General features: G+C 49.8%; 1 protein-coding gene across 4 annotated transcripts in view; it reads right to left on the bottom strand.

Annotated features, from left to right (window-relative positions):
• The window catches only part of NFATC2 (nuclear factor of activated T cells 2), a 145,067-nt gene that overhangs the window by 63,768 nt on the left and 66,809 nt on the right, over positions 1 to 14,490 (bottom strand). For all 4 annotated transcript variants that reach the window (XM_077873592.1, XM_077873589.1, XM_077873591.1 and 1 more), the window contains exon 6: positions 156 to 296. In XM_077873592.1, coding sequence (XP_077729718.1) covers positions 156 to 296 — 141 coding nt within the window. The remainder of the gene's footprint in view (positions 1 to 155; positions 297 to 14,490) is intronic.

Genomic DNA, 14,490 nt, shown 5'->3' on the forward strand with positions numbered 1-14,490 from the left:
AGGCCTGGGGAGCTGCTCGTGGTGAGCAGAAAGAGCAGACTAGAAAGCTCTACCCAACAGAATCTATCCCCCCCAATCGGTGCTGTTTGGAAGAAAAAGATGGTGCTTTGATATGGTGCCAGCGGACAACAAAAGAGCTCAAAAAGCCCCCTGACCTGTGGTCTTCTCAGTAAACACGACTTTGGACTCGGCGGTGAAGTTCTGTCCGGTGAGGATCATCTGCTGGCCCCCATAAACCAGGCAGCTGTCAATGTCTTGTCTCTCCACCATGGGCAGCTCGTGGGCGGATCGCTGGGCTGAGGGCAAGAGAGAAAGAAGTCACAGTGATGGCAGGAAAAGTCCGCTCACAAGAGGCTTTCCGATTTCACGGCGAACAGACACGCTCTGCCCATCTTTGTCACCTGTTGTCATGGCAAACGTGAAGCCATGGGTCCCGGCAACCACTGACTCTGGAAATGCCATGTTAACGAAAAAGTGCCCTAAGTTATTTGGGCTGGTTTTCTTCTAACAACACATTTTGTTTTCATGAACCAAGGGACAGAGATGTCTGTTCTCCTTGCAGGGAGGAAAAGCGAATGAGGTTTGGTCTTTATTTTATAAAAGGGCCAATCAGCTTTTTCATAAGAGAGTCCCTTGGCCCGGGTGTCCTCTCCTCCTGCACCTGATGTCAACAAATTCTTGAAGGAATCATGCATGCTAAGTGCTAGGACCCAGTTCCTACGGGGTTTAGACATAGCAGCTTGGGACTTCACTGGCAATTCTGAACTGAGTCTTCGAAACAGCATGATTGCCCCATCACCTCTCTGAACTCACTTTCTAGGACCTCCCCTCCTCCCCACCCCCAACCGCCTGGCTCACTGTTTCAGCCATATTTCTAGAATGTGCTTTAAAAAAAAAAAAAAAAAGATTTTATTTATTCATGTGAGAGAGGCAGAGACATAGGCAGAGGATAAGTAGGGAGCCTGATGTGGTACTCGATCCCAGGATCCCAGAATCACGCCCTGAGCTGAAGGCAGATGCTCAACCACTGAGCCACCCAACTGCCCCACTTCTAGAATGCTCTCAATGTCTCTCCAACACACTCAGCACACTCCTATCTTTGAGTGCTTGTACTTTCTAGTCCCTCTCTCTAGAAGGTTATTCCTGTTATTCCCATCTTCGCTTCATGTAGGTTTCTCCTCCAACGCCCCTTTCTCAGAAAGGCTTCCTTACCTCCTACCCCTCTACGTAGCCTCCTGCCTTCAAGTTAGTACCCATCCCATCCATCCATGTCTCTCTCTTCCTCTCTCCCTTTATACTGCAAGACCCTATTTTATTAGTTCACCTGTCTTTCAAATCTCTCCCCACTAGAAGGTAAGCCCCAGGAGGGAGCCCTGCTATAATCCCAGGGCCAGGACCAGTGCCTCAGACTTAGTAGGACGTACTCAGGATGGATGGACTGATAAAAAGATTGATGGATATACATGGATGTGGATATATCTCAATATATTTTAATACATACATATCAGACTCTCTACCTATATCCTCATCTGTATATATGATGAATAAAAGATGGAGACACAGGACAGGCCGATGCTAAGCACCAAGCCACAGTGATATAATACTTGAAAATGCACAAAGCAACCTTTGGAGGAAGGAAGCATTAAAATTATTCACATTTGCCTACGGAGAAAACTAAAGCTAAGAGAAGTCAGGCCAGCCCTTGACCAAGGGACTCAGATTTGAATCCTCAGAAGCTGCTTTGTCCCAGCTCCAGACCTCCATCCCTTGCTCACTCCAGCCAGCCACCGATTTTTCTGGAAGACAGGCTGCAGGAGAGAATGAAGACCCTCTTCAGCCACGTTTCCCGGGCAGGGTGAGAAACAAGTCCCAGTCAGCGAGAGGGACCCATCTGCTCAGGCCTCGCCTTAGCAGCGTGGGCCGCAGAGGCTGGCCCTCCCCTTGTGAGTCAGCCCGAGCTCCTGGCGTTCCTCCCAAGCCCAAGAACTGGGCAGAGGGCCAGCCCTTTCCGTGCCAGGGGCCCAAGGACCTCCCCATCCGGGAGCTATGGCAGGCAGCAGCCCGAGCCTAACCCTTTCCTCCTGGCCGGCCTGCACCTCCAGGTGGCCGAGCATCCCCTTCCATCTCTCCTGAACCCGGCTCCTTCTGGAGCAACCGTGCATTTGGCAACATTTCAGCAGTCAATTGTGGACCAGCCGCGGGCTCCCAGACACTTCACCTTGAAAGTGCAACCCAATGACTCACAATGATCCCCTGCTGGTTTCGCCCCCTGCCCGGCTTAGCCCAGGGACCAGCCAGCCGGTGCTGTTCCAAGGGGCTGCCAGTTAAGAGTATATATTAAAAAGGCCTCTCTCTGCAGAAGCTGCTAATCTCTCCCACATGGGCCGGGTTATTAATCCCTTCTTTCAATATAGGAGTTTTGTATGACTTCCTAATTGAGCTGCCACAAATGGAGATTTATTAGCAGTGAAAACAGCAGTTGCATCGCCTAGAAAAGCAGGCCCCAACTTTTAAGATCTGCCTTTGATGAGTTTGGGGGGCAGCTGGGGAGCTTCTGGCCCCAGGAATGGGTGGGGAGGCGGCAAGAGCCATCCCTCCCATTTTGCAGGTGGAAAGCCTTAATCATCACTACTGGGAGAGTCAGCCAAGGGCTCGCAGCCAGCCGGGCCGGGGACTGGCCGTGGCCGTGACTCTCCGCGCTGGGGGGAGGCTGGCCCAGACGGCTGCTCTGTGAATCACTGTGCAATGCTGTGAACACCACGGTCTCCTTCCTGGAGCAGCTTCACCGCTTCTCCCTGCAGAGCCTCACAACATTCTCTCCCTCGGCCACACTTGCATTTCCCACTCCTTCGCCTGAGCTGAAGGAAAAGACTGTTTTCTTAAACAATAATTTAAAGAGAGAGAACCAAGAGTCTAGCCCAGCTCCCTGTACTTTCTCATCTGTTTTCCAGTCCTGAACCGAGCTGAGCATTACCCAGACTCTGTCAGAAATGCAGAGCCTCGGGCCCCACCCCAGGCCTAAGGAATCCGCATGATTGTTAGGCACTGCCAAGTCTGAGAGGCACTCTTACCCCTGAGGGCTCATTCGAATGAGCCAGGAAGTTTAGAGAATACTGGCACTCAGGTCCTAATTCTAGAGCAGGGGTTCTCAGCCTGGGTACTATTGCCATGTGGGCTAGAGCTGCCTCTGCTGTGGGCCCCCCCACCCAGCACCTCCACCCACTGGCTGCCAGCCGCACCCCTCCCTGCGGACAACCAGAAGTGCCTCCAGACATCATGGTAGATGGCCCCCTGGGGAGGAGGAGGTCAAAATCATCCCTAGTTGAGAACCACTGTTTTAGAGGTTCTGACTTCAATGCTCTGAGGGAAGGTCAGCAGCAGAGATTTAAAAAAAAAAAAAGAATAATCCCTAATGATTAATCCCAATGGGTCCCACAAGGTATGATTTGCTATACCATCAATGGCAGATTAATGCAGGACCCTGGAAGCCAAAGGAGAATTCTTGGTTTACTGCTGTTTGGGCTCTGGGGTCAGAAAGACACAGCTTCAAGGCTTGCCTCTTCTCCCTCCCTGCTACATGACCCTGAGCAGGTCACGTCACCTCTCTGGATCACTGATGCCACCTCGGTAAAATCCAACCCATACCTGCCCTCATGGATCTGCTGCAAGCAGTACCAGAGAACATACCACATGTAAACACGGGTGGGGGCAGCACACACCCAGTAAGATAGCAAGTATCGATAACCCAAATATCCATCAATGCACAACTGGATGGACCCATACAGAAGTACAATTCGGCCGTGGGAAGGAACATACACCCATGTAATGCTGAGCCTTGAAATGTTATGCTAAACGAAAGGCGCCAGACACAAAAGCACAACTATTCTGGGGTCCCGTGTAGGCTCACTGTTCACAATGGGTGAATCCATTGAGATGGAAAATAGGTGGCTGCCAGGGTCCGGGGAGTAAGTGCCAAGGAGTATGGGGTTTCTTTTAGGGGGGATGGACAAGCTCTGTGACGTGGTGGTGGTGGTGGTGGTGGTGGTGGTGGTGGTGGTAGCACAACATCAGGAGTGTCCTGAGTGCCGCAGGATTATCCACCTGAAGGTGGCTTAAATGGCACATTTGGTGATGTGTATTTTATCACAATAAGAAAAAAAATCTACTGTAAGACAAAAGCACTCAGCTGGGGCCTAACACACAGTAACTGTTCGAGAAACGACGCCTTACTACCATCAACTTTTCAAATGCTGCTCTCTCTTACCTAGACACATTCTAAACATTTTCTCATTTGTGATCTTTTTAAACTCTTCAGTGACAGCCCTACCGGAGTCCCGAGGAAGACACTGTCAGCGCCACCGTATAGGCAGAGGAACAGACGCTCGGCGCCCACTCCACCGGGGGGCAGCCGCGGCTCGGGTGAGGGCTGGAGCACTGGGGGGTCCCGGGGCCTAGCTAGGGTGGCCCTCGCGTGGGGCTCCCCTAAGTCGGTTCCCCATCTGCAAGCTGCAGCTGTTCACAGCCCAGGGGAGAATTCACAACACGTGTATTCGGCTCAGTACATTTCACAAGGTGACCGATACTAAACCCTGGAGTTTCTTGAGCCGTTTCCACGCGCGAGGCGCTGGCTCGGGGTTGCTGTCTTAGAGCCTTTACTTCACCGAGACCGTGCCAACCACATCCCACGTGTCTACAGGTGCTACTGCGCCCACTCCTGTTGTTCCTGGTGGATCCTGAGCCAGACGCCAGATTTCTCAACCCTGACAGCCAGAGTTGCTCAAAGTAAGGCTCCCAGGTCCCCGGCAGCCAGATTACCTGGTTGGAGGAGGCACTTAATAAACATGCGGATGCTCAGCTCACACCCTCCTTCTCCTGCACCCAAACCTTCCTAGAATTTGCATGGTAACAACCTTTCCAGGCGACTTGTCGTACACATCTGTTTGAGAGCCAACGTTGACACTGAAGAGGCCACCTGGGGACAAGGGGACCTCCTCCAGGGGATGCCCCCGCATCCTCAGAGAGCCCAGAGGTAAAGCAAACAAATCCAATTAGGCTCTGAAAGAGGAACTGAAGAGAGGCAAACAGCAACCAAAATTACCCTCCTGGGCTCCACTTCCTCCTCTCTCTCTGATGCAACCTCTCGCACCTATGGCTGCTAATTGGAATGACACCATCCAGGGCCCGTGAGAGGGCTCTCCGGGAGAAGGGGCTCACACCAAACCCCCATCAGCCCCCGCTGACTCTCATTCAGCCTTTCAACCATTAGAGGATCCAGACCGTCCAAACCATACACCCTGCCCTGCTCTACCCAGACCAGGGGCTGCCGTTTTCAAGCCATCCCGAGGACCCGGCTCCAGCCCCTGGGTGACGTCTAGACCCTCCGCTCCACATTAAGCTTCTAGGTGGCCCTCACCAAGAGACTTCCCCGGGCTTCCCGCCTGCCCCCAGATTCTGGTGCGTCATAAAGGGGCTTGGGGCTCCTGGGTTTTACAAGCTCTGAATCAACAGGGCACTGTTGTTTTAACCAGTTGGGGTGTTTGCTTTTACCAGCAACAGGGGCTGATGCGGAGCCAAGCGGCAGCGACAGGGGAAATTCACACGGGCGCGGGGTCCTGCAGGTCCGCCCAACTCAGCCTGGGAATGGGGGGCATCGCTGCTTGCCTGTCTTCAGGGTGCCCCGTCATTGGGGCATGTGGCCAAGAATTACGATCTACCCAAAAAACCTCAGGAGACAGGCAGGAGAAGCTGGTCGGAGAAATCTGATTCTGCAGAGTGGGTGGATTCTGCTAATAATAGCGAGTAATTACAGCTGCCATAGAGAGTGCCTCCGATCCCAGCCACTTCACATATACATTTTTTGGTTGATGTTATAAAACACACATGAGGAGGCAATTTAGGGCCATGGATAAAAGGATGCTGCCAAGTGAATGCCCGAGTCCAAAGCCCAGCTCAGTAACCTCTGAGCATTGGGACCTTGGGCAAGTCACATAATCTCTCTGGGTCTCTCTTGCCTCATCCCTAAAATGGGAGTAAGCATAGCACCAACCTCATAGGGCTGTTTGCAGATTAAATGAATCAATGCACAGGAAGCATGTAGCATTTTGTCAGGCTCAATGAATGTTGTTTACATTTATTTTTGCTGCTAAACTTCATGAGACCACTAAGTGAGAATTATTCCCGTCTTGGTGTTGGGGGCACGGCATTTCCCAGAGGAAAAGCAGTATGCTGGAGAGCTCACAGCTAAGTAAGGCAGACAAGCAGAATCTGAACCTAGACTGTGGGACTCTATCTACCCTGAGGGGCGCCTTTTGAGTAAAGGCTTTCCCAGTACAGCTGCCAGCCAGCCCAGGCAAGGGGGGGCCTCCCATCAGTCTCATCCTGGCTTGAGCACTGACCACCCCTGGCCATGGCGCTCCAGCTGCTGTACATCCTTCTCCTCGCTACATCAGGCTGTCATCCTTGGCTGTGAGCCTGGCCCAGCTCAGAATCCAGTGCTGACTCAGGCCTCGCCTGAGACCCACCCCATAGGTCCCTCAGCCCCTGCCCTGGAGATTCCCGAGTATTCCCGGGGAAGCGGGAGGTGGGACAGCAATCCTCCCCGAGTGTGGGGTTCACCTCCGTGAGAGACCTTTCAGCTTTCACCCCACAGGAGTGGGGTCCGGTCTGCACAAATACATGGAGTCTGCAGTGCATGTAACCACCTTCTAACTCTGGGCCTCCTGGGGCTTTCTCACATGCAAAAGTAACATGTACCCTGCAGGGCCGGTATATGTCATCGCACTGAACCCACAAAGCACTAAGGGCCACAGTGGGCACCATGACCTTTCTTGCTTGCTCAGATATTACTCTCCCATTCCAATGTGCTAACAGGCGGCCTCTTCAGGATATTCCCATATATCTCCATTATAACAAGACCCTTCCTGAGAGCGGCATGAGTCTCCATTCGACTGACTGATGAGCTTTCTAGTCACTGAGGGACCCAGGCAGCTTGGACCCTTTCATCAAAGGACATGGATGTCACCCCAAGCTCTGTCCCTCTCCTTGCCAGCAGTGTGGCTGCAGCAAATCACAAAATGCTTCTGAACCTCAATCCACTAGAAGAAAAGCTCCAAGAAGGCAGCATTTCATGCCTCAAACACTCACTGGCACCTGTCAATAAATGCTTCTGAATGAATGAATTGAGCAAGTCTTTAAGGTGAGCCTTGTAAGGCCATGAAGAGGCTAGAAACAAGTCAATACATGTGAGAGCCATGGGCAACTTTGACCTTTCAATCAGGTTGGTTTTGCCTTCCCAGCCGCTGCATAACTAGCTCAGTAAGGGGCCATAACCTTTGGTCAGATAACCGTATCAATCAGCACGGAAGCCACCTCAATCCTGGGCCCCTTCCCCTAAACCTACATTCGCCACCTGGCCGACCCACTCCACTGGCCAGATAACCATCCAGGTCCCTTGTCAGCAGTACGGTGTACTGCTTGGTGCTAGCTCGCCTGAAACAATTAACGATTGTTAAAACACCCACACCTGCTATTGCTGCCTAGGCTATGGTCTCTTGGCAGTGACAGAGTGGCAGTCAGAGGTGTACGCAAAGCTGCTCTGTAGAGCCATGGGAAGGGCTGTAAACAAGCATGTGTGAGACATACCACAGGAGAGGCATTTGGGTTATCCTAGTGTGATCTCAACTGGCACCTACTGTATGATACACACACACACACACATTTAGCCCCCCACAAGTGCCAAGAGATAAGCATGACTACTATCCCCATTTTACGGATGAGGAAACTGAGGCACAGAGTTTTAAGTAACTTCCTGGGACTATATAGCTACTAAGTGGCAGAGGCAGGTTTTGAACCCAGGCCCAGACCTAAACACCAGCCTAAACTGCTTCTCCCCATCATGGAGGTTTCTGGTGTTTCTGAAAGGTGGCTTCTTGGCTCAGAAGTCTCCTTGGAAAGCAGGGGCCGACAAAGGCCTGGCCTACCCACTCTCTGCCTAATGCCCAAATTTCACTCAAGATTTACTGCTACAGGAGCTCAGGAGAGACAATCTATTGCCATGGGTGGGAGGGCATCCACAGGCCTATGAGGGTTGCTGAGCTGATCTCTGGTTTATGTGAGATGATGCCAATCTTGGGTTGCAGCCCAAATTAATCTGTTACTGGTGATACACCTCCACGTTGGTGTCCTGAGACCCAGCACAATGTGGGTGTCATGCTGGTTTGGTCCCTTGCTAGCTGTGTGACCACAGGCAATTTATTTAACTTCTCTGTTCTTCAGTTTTCCCAGCTGTGAAATGGGAACACACACTGAGTTCGCAGTGTTTTTGATGAGCCAACAGCAACACAGAACGTGCTTGACTCACAGTAAGTGACTGATCATTTTTCCTTTTCCTTTACCTCTTCCCTGCTGGGTCCTGTTGTCTCCCTTCTACCTTCATTTGGTCTTACTAACATCTACTGTGTACCTGGCACTGTGCTAAACAAATTTGAAAACATAGATCCCATCATGTCAGTCCTCTACTTAGAACTCAAGACTTACTGTTTCATTTCGAATAAAATCCAAGTTCTCAGCTTCATCTCAGGTCTCTCCTGACCCCTCTTCACTCCACACAGCCTCCCTAGCTGCTCTTCTTTTTCCTGAAGACCCAGCGCTCATGCCTGCCTCAGGGCCCTTGCACTTACTGTATCCTTCCACTAGGCCATGCTCCCCAACTACTCAGTCCCAGGTTAATATGAAACTTCTTCCAAGAGGTCTCTCCTGATCAGTACACGCAACCCTGCTGCTCCCTGCCCCCAAGTCACCAACACATGGTCCTTGTTATTTTCATCATCATGCTTAGCTGTGTGAAATGATGGTTTTCATTACTTGTTTATTGTTGGTTTTCCCTACTAGAATGTGACCTCCATGAGGGCCAAGACTTTGTTTTGATCACTGTTTCATCCCTAGTGCCTAGAACAGTATATCATGCACTCCAAATATATTTCTAAGTGGAAAAATCCACGTTAAAAAGCCCACAGGAATTATGTGGGTCCTCCCGGCTTCTGGCAGAAGCAGGTAGACAAGTTAAGCAGCCTTGCTTCATGAAGCAAAGGAGGGAATATGCCAGAGTGGTCCCACTGAGTCTAAGGTCTTTCCTGAAGCAACCCTGCATGATTGCCTGCCGAGGAGACTGAAATGGAGCAATGAAGGAACACTGATGAGGGAAAGAACACAGATGGGTTTTCTAAGCTCTTGCTTTCAGAAAAGGGCATATGAAAGAAGCAGATTTCCAGATGTGAACCATGGACCTCGACCCTACCTCACACCCTACACAAAAATTAGCCTCAGATGGAGTATAGCCCTAAGCCTAAAAGCCAGAATCAAAAAGCTTCTAAAAGAAAACATAAGATAATAAATACCTTTGCTTCCTTCAGACAGCTAGAGATTTGTTGGGGGAATGCAAAGAGCACTAATCCCAAAGGAAAAGAAAATGATAAATTAGGGCTTCATCAAAATAAAACAGCGATGCTCGTTAAGAAAATAAATAGGAAAGCCACAGACTGGGGAAAATCGTCATAACACATACATTGACAAAAGACTCCTATCCACAGTACACAAACAACTGCTGCATAATAACAATAAAAATATGAGTAACCCAACAGAAAATGGGCAAAAGCTTTGAACGGACACTTCACTAAAGACATGGAAACAGCCAATAAGCACACAAACTGGAGTCCAGCATCCTGGGTCACTGGAGAAATGCAAGTTATGCATAAAGAGGTACAGTTCAGGCTCTCTGTAATGGCTACTAATAGAAAGACTGGCAAAATCCAACACCAGGGACACCTGGGTGGCTCAGTGGTTGAGCATCTCTCTGTGTGTCTCTCATGAATAAATAAATAAAATCTTAAAAAAAAAAAATCCAACACCAGTGAGGATGTGGTGCAAATGGAACTCCCATGCACTCTTGCACAGAGTATAAAATGATTTAGAAAATACATAAGCTGGAACATATCTTTCCACCCGTGAAGCAGCAAATCCATTCCTGGGTATTCACCTGGGAGCAGTGAAAGCATTTGTCCACAAAAGACCCGGAACGAGAAGGTTCGTGGCAGCCTTCTCCACAGCACCCAAACCCCGCCTGCAAGCCAAATGTCTATGAATGGTAAATAAACGAGCATTATAGTCACACAATTGAATAGTGTTTGGCAAGAAAAAAGAATAGACTATCAAATCACACGATAATAGCAATGGATCTCAAAACCACCGTGCTGAGCAGAAACCGCCAGACACAAGAGTACATGCTGTATAATTCCATTACATGAAGTTCCAGAACGGGGAAAGCTAAGCTACGGTGATAGGAATCAGAACAGCGGTTGCCTGTGTGCGCGACTGGGGAGGAGGCGCTGGCTGACGGGGTACGAGGGCCCTTCCAGGAGGGAAGGAAATGTCCTGTGTCTCGTTTCGAGCTGTGGTCACCCAGGTACCATGAATTGTCAAAAATCATTCAGCTGAAGACTTGCAGTCTGCACCATTTCTTGCATCTTAATTATACCTTAGTAAAACACAGTTATGTCACCAAATGGGAGAGAACGAAAAGAGCTGGTGAGAAAATCCACGTTCTGGTCCCCATCATATACCCACTCCCCAGTTCCTGCAGAAGGAGCAAAGCGAATTTCCATCCTGTGCTGGGAGCGGGTAAGACTTAGTGGAAAACTGCTTTTGGTGCTTTTTGAAACTCGATTGACAGAGAGGCCCCTTCGGGGCAGGAAGAAAATCCACAGGGAGGTTCTCACGGGACAAGGCCTCTGCACCTGTGGAGAGCCCCACTCCGTCCCCTCGCTGCCTTTCTCTCCCCCAGGCGGCCTGGAAATGCTTGTTTTCACTATTTCTTTTTTTAAAACAAACATTCTAGAGATAGTTGCTCTGTGCCAGGCCCTGGCTGACACCCTCTGGTCTCCATCCTTACATGAGAGAGACTGGTAAGTAAACTGGGTTGTCAGCACAGCGTGGGGGCCCCATGCCCCGTGGGGTCAAGGCAAGCATCCTTCTTGAGGGGCCAAGTGAAGAGCAGCCTTGGATGACGAGTAGTGAACCCAGTGACTAGAGGGTGGGAGGGGTCAGAGGGCCTTATGCTTCTCACAGCAGAACCACCGTCGACCTCCACTTAAAAGTCTCCCTGTGGGGCACCTGGGGGGCTCAGTGGTTGAGCATCTGCCTTCAGCTCAGAGCATGATCCCAGGGTCCTGGGATCAAGTCCCACATTGGGTTCCCCACAGTGAGCCTGCTTCTCCCTCTGTGTCTCAGCCGTTCTCTGTGTGTCTCTCATGAATAAATGAGTAAAATCTTCAAAAAATAAAATAGGGATCCCTGGGTGGCGCAGCGGTTTGGCACCTGCATGATCCTGGAGACCCAGGATCGAATCCCACATCGGGCTCCCTGCATGGAGCCTGCTTCTCCCTCTGCCTATGTCTCTGCCTGTCTCTCTCTCTCTCTGTGACTATCATAAATAAATAAAAATCATTAAAAATAAAATAAATAAAATAAAATAAAGTCTCCATGCACAGACCCCACCACTGACCAGCAGATTTGCCATCTCTGGGTGGGGTTTGGGCACCATACTGTTTTTTTAAGAACTCCCCAGGTGACTCCAACATGCAGCCAAGTTTGAACCAGTGTTCTGGATGGAGGGGACAGGATGGGCAAAAGCCAAGAAAGAAGTCAGAGAAAGATCCTAGTGGGTTTGGGAACTGAGGGACAGAGAAGGAATGCAGCTGAGGCAGTTTCCTGGGTTGAACAGAGCCCCAGCCAAAACCTTCCAGCCACCCAGAACCCCACTGTATTTGGAAATACGGTCTTTGAAGGTGTAAATAAATTAAGGATGGAGGGCAGATCACACAGGAACAGAGAGGGCCTCGAATCTCATAAGAATGTCCTTATAGGAGATGGACAAGGACACAGGGAGGAGAGGGGCATGTGAACAGGAGGCAGAGATGAGAGTGATGCCCCCATAAGCCGAGGAGTGTGAGACTGCTGGGCTCCAAGGAGGAGCCTCCAGAAGGAACAACCCTGACACCCTGATTCCGGGCTCTGGCCTCCAGGACCCTGAGAGAACAGATGTCTGCCATTGTAAGCCTCCCTGTCTGGCACATCCAGGCATGCCAGTCCTAAGGAAGTCCTACAAGAGGGACCCAAGGGCTCAAGCACCACAAGGAACTAGCAGTTGAAGCTGAGAACACAGAGGAGCCCTGAGGAAAGGAGAACTGTCCCATCTCAAGGCTCCGGAGGAGGGAAGGCACCGGCCCTGCGAGCCAAGTGTGTGTTTGCCATCGGGGAAGACCAGGGTGTTCCCCCAGATCTCTCCCATGTCCTCAGAGAAGTGGGAGGTACCTAGAGCCAGGGAGACTGGAGAAGCTTCAAAATAGGCTCTGCTGGGGCACCTGGGTGGCTCAATGGTTGAGCATCCTCCTTCGGCTCAGGGCGTGATCCTGGGATCCTGGGATCAAGTCCCCCATCGGGCTCCCCACAGGGAACCTGCTTCTCCCTCTGCCTGTGTCTCTCATGAATAAATAAATAAAATCTTAAAAAAAAAAATTGGTTCTGCTGACAACCACGGGAGGGACCTAAAAGTATGTCCTTGGCCATACCAAAGGATCTCATAGAAACAGAGAAGTAGTGTGGATATAGAAAGACATGGATTGCCTGTCTGCGCAAAGGGGAGAGTTGACCTGTGACATGCTGACCTGTGAATAAATAAATGTAAGGAATTGACTTTTCTAGCAAATTAGTCACTTTCCAAAGAGTGGCCTTCAGTAGTTTGTTCAAGTTTGGTTTTGGGGTTTTTGTTTTTGTTTTTCTTTTTTTTTTTGTTTTGGTCTTTCGCTAGAATCTGAGAGCTTACCCTTGATCCCCAAGACATTATTACATAAGTGGCCCCTCTGAAGTAAGTAAGCTAGCCTTGCAAATAAGTACCAGCCCATGGAGTGTTTTTCTTACCAACTCACCTTCCCCACAGGGTATACACTAAGTCAACCAGTCAATAAATATTTATTGTACAAATACTCTGTCAACACAGGCTACAGACTGTCAATAAATATTTATTGAACATCTCCCTAAGGATCATACGGTAAGTCCATTAGTCAATAAATACGTGTAGAACTATCAGGCACCGGTCTAGGCAAATAGGACACAGAAGGCAATAAAAATGACAGAAGATTCTAAGAGAGAGAGAGAGAGCGACCAACCAACTGGTCGTTTAGTCTGGAACTGCAAGAAATGGTGGTGTTCTAGAAACCTTAAGAAGGTATTTCGTAGAACTGAAAAGCTGGAGACTCTGGCTCTGCTACCTACTGAGTAAAAATGAGTGAATCACTCTACCAAGAAAGTCTGTTTCCTTATCTGTCAAAGGGAGGTAGCTGAATCAGCCAAATAGAGGGAAAAAACCCTATGTGCAAGGTTGTCAAACAACTTTATAACACCCTGAAGACCTTACCGGAGCTGTACGTGGTTCAATGGTGATCCTTAAAGTCTCAGCTCAACAGGAGACACATTGACCTCAGGGACCCAAGATGGAGAGGGACAGGGGCTCCGGCATGTGTTCTCTCCTGAGGCCTCCTGCTCCCCACCTTACTACAAACCACAGCCCCATCCTGTAATGTGACTCACTTGCCAGAAAGAAGAGACCTTATCTTCTCAAAATCCCCCAAATTACTGAGGAAGAGCCTGAGTTTCCTTCCCAAAACATCTCGAGATGTTCAAAACCAACAGTGGAGTAGGGCAGCCACCATGACTAGCACTCAGGGGACAGGGGTGGGGTCTGCTGGGTAGAAGAGGGGAATTCCAATGTTTCTGCGCTGAAGTTTTCAACACTTGTTTTCCCTTGTTGTCTGCTATTGGGTCTTTCTCATCTAACATCAGAGGATAAGCTCACCACTGCGTTCAGTCTAATCCACATCGTGACTTGCAAGGCTGGAAGAAATCACAGGGCCCCTTCATCTTTTTCCAAAGACCAACCAAGACCAAGTTCTGGCTTCATTCCCAAAGAGGGCCCACGCTCTCTCCTCCTTGGCTTCTAGTCCTGAGGGCCAGACGTCCTCAACCCTCTCTGCATAAGATATTCATGCTTTTGCTTTACTCATTAATGTCTGATTAAGACTACCTCTGATTAATCAAAGCCACATGAAGATTTCCTCTGATCCACACAGTAGTTTGAATTTGTTACTGTTTTTTAAAAATCAGGAGATTTTTGGTTTGTCTGACAAAGTCAGAGGATCTGGCCGCCTCTAGTCTACATGCCTGCGTGGAAATATTGGCTGGGGTAGCATAAAGGCAGCCCGTTTAGGTGGGGAACATGTCCTTCTGCTCCCTGGTCTCCACCACTCCCTACTGCTACCCACCAAAAGCCACTCCGCTCCTCCACGTGACCCCCCTGGCCTCTGCCGGCAGCAGATTTCTGTGACACCAAGTTATGGTAAAATGTCCAGCAAAAAGGAAAAAGAATCCTGAGACATAATT

The sequence above is a fragment of the Canis aureus genome, chromosome 26 (genome assembly GCF_053574225.1).
Source record: "Canis aureus isolate CA01 chromosome 26, VMU_Caureus_v.1.0, whole genome shotgun sequence".
NCBI lineage: Eukaryota > Metazoa > Chordata > Mammalia > Carnivora > Canidae > Canis > Canis aureus.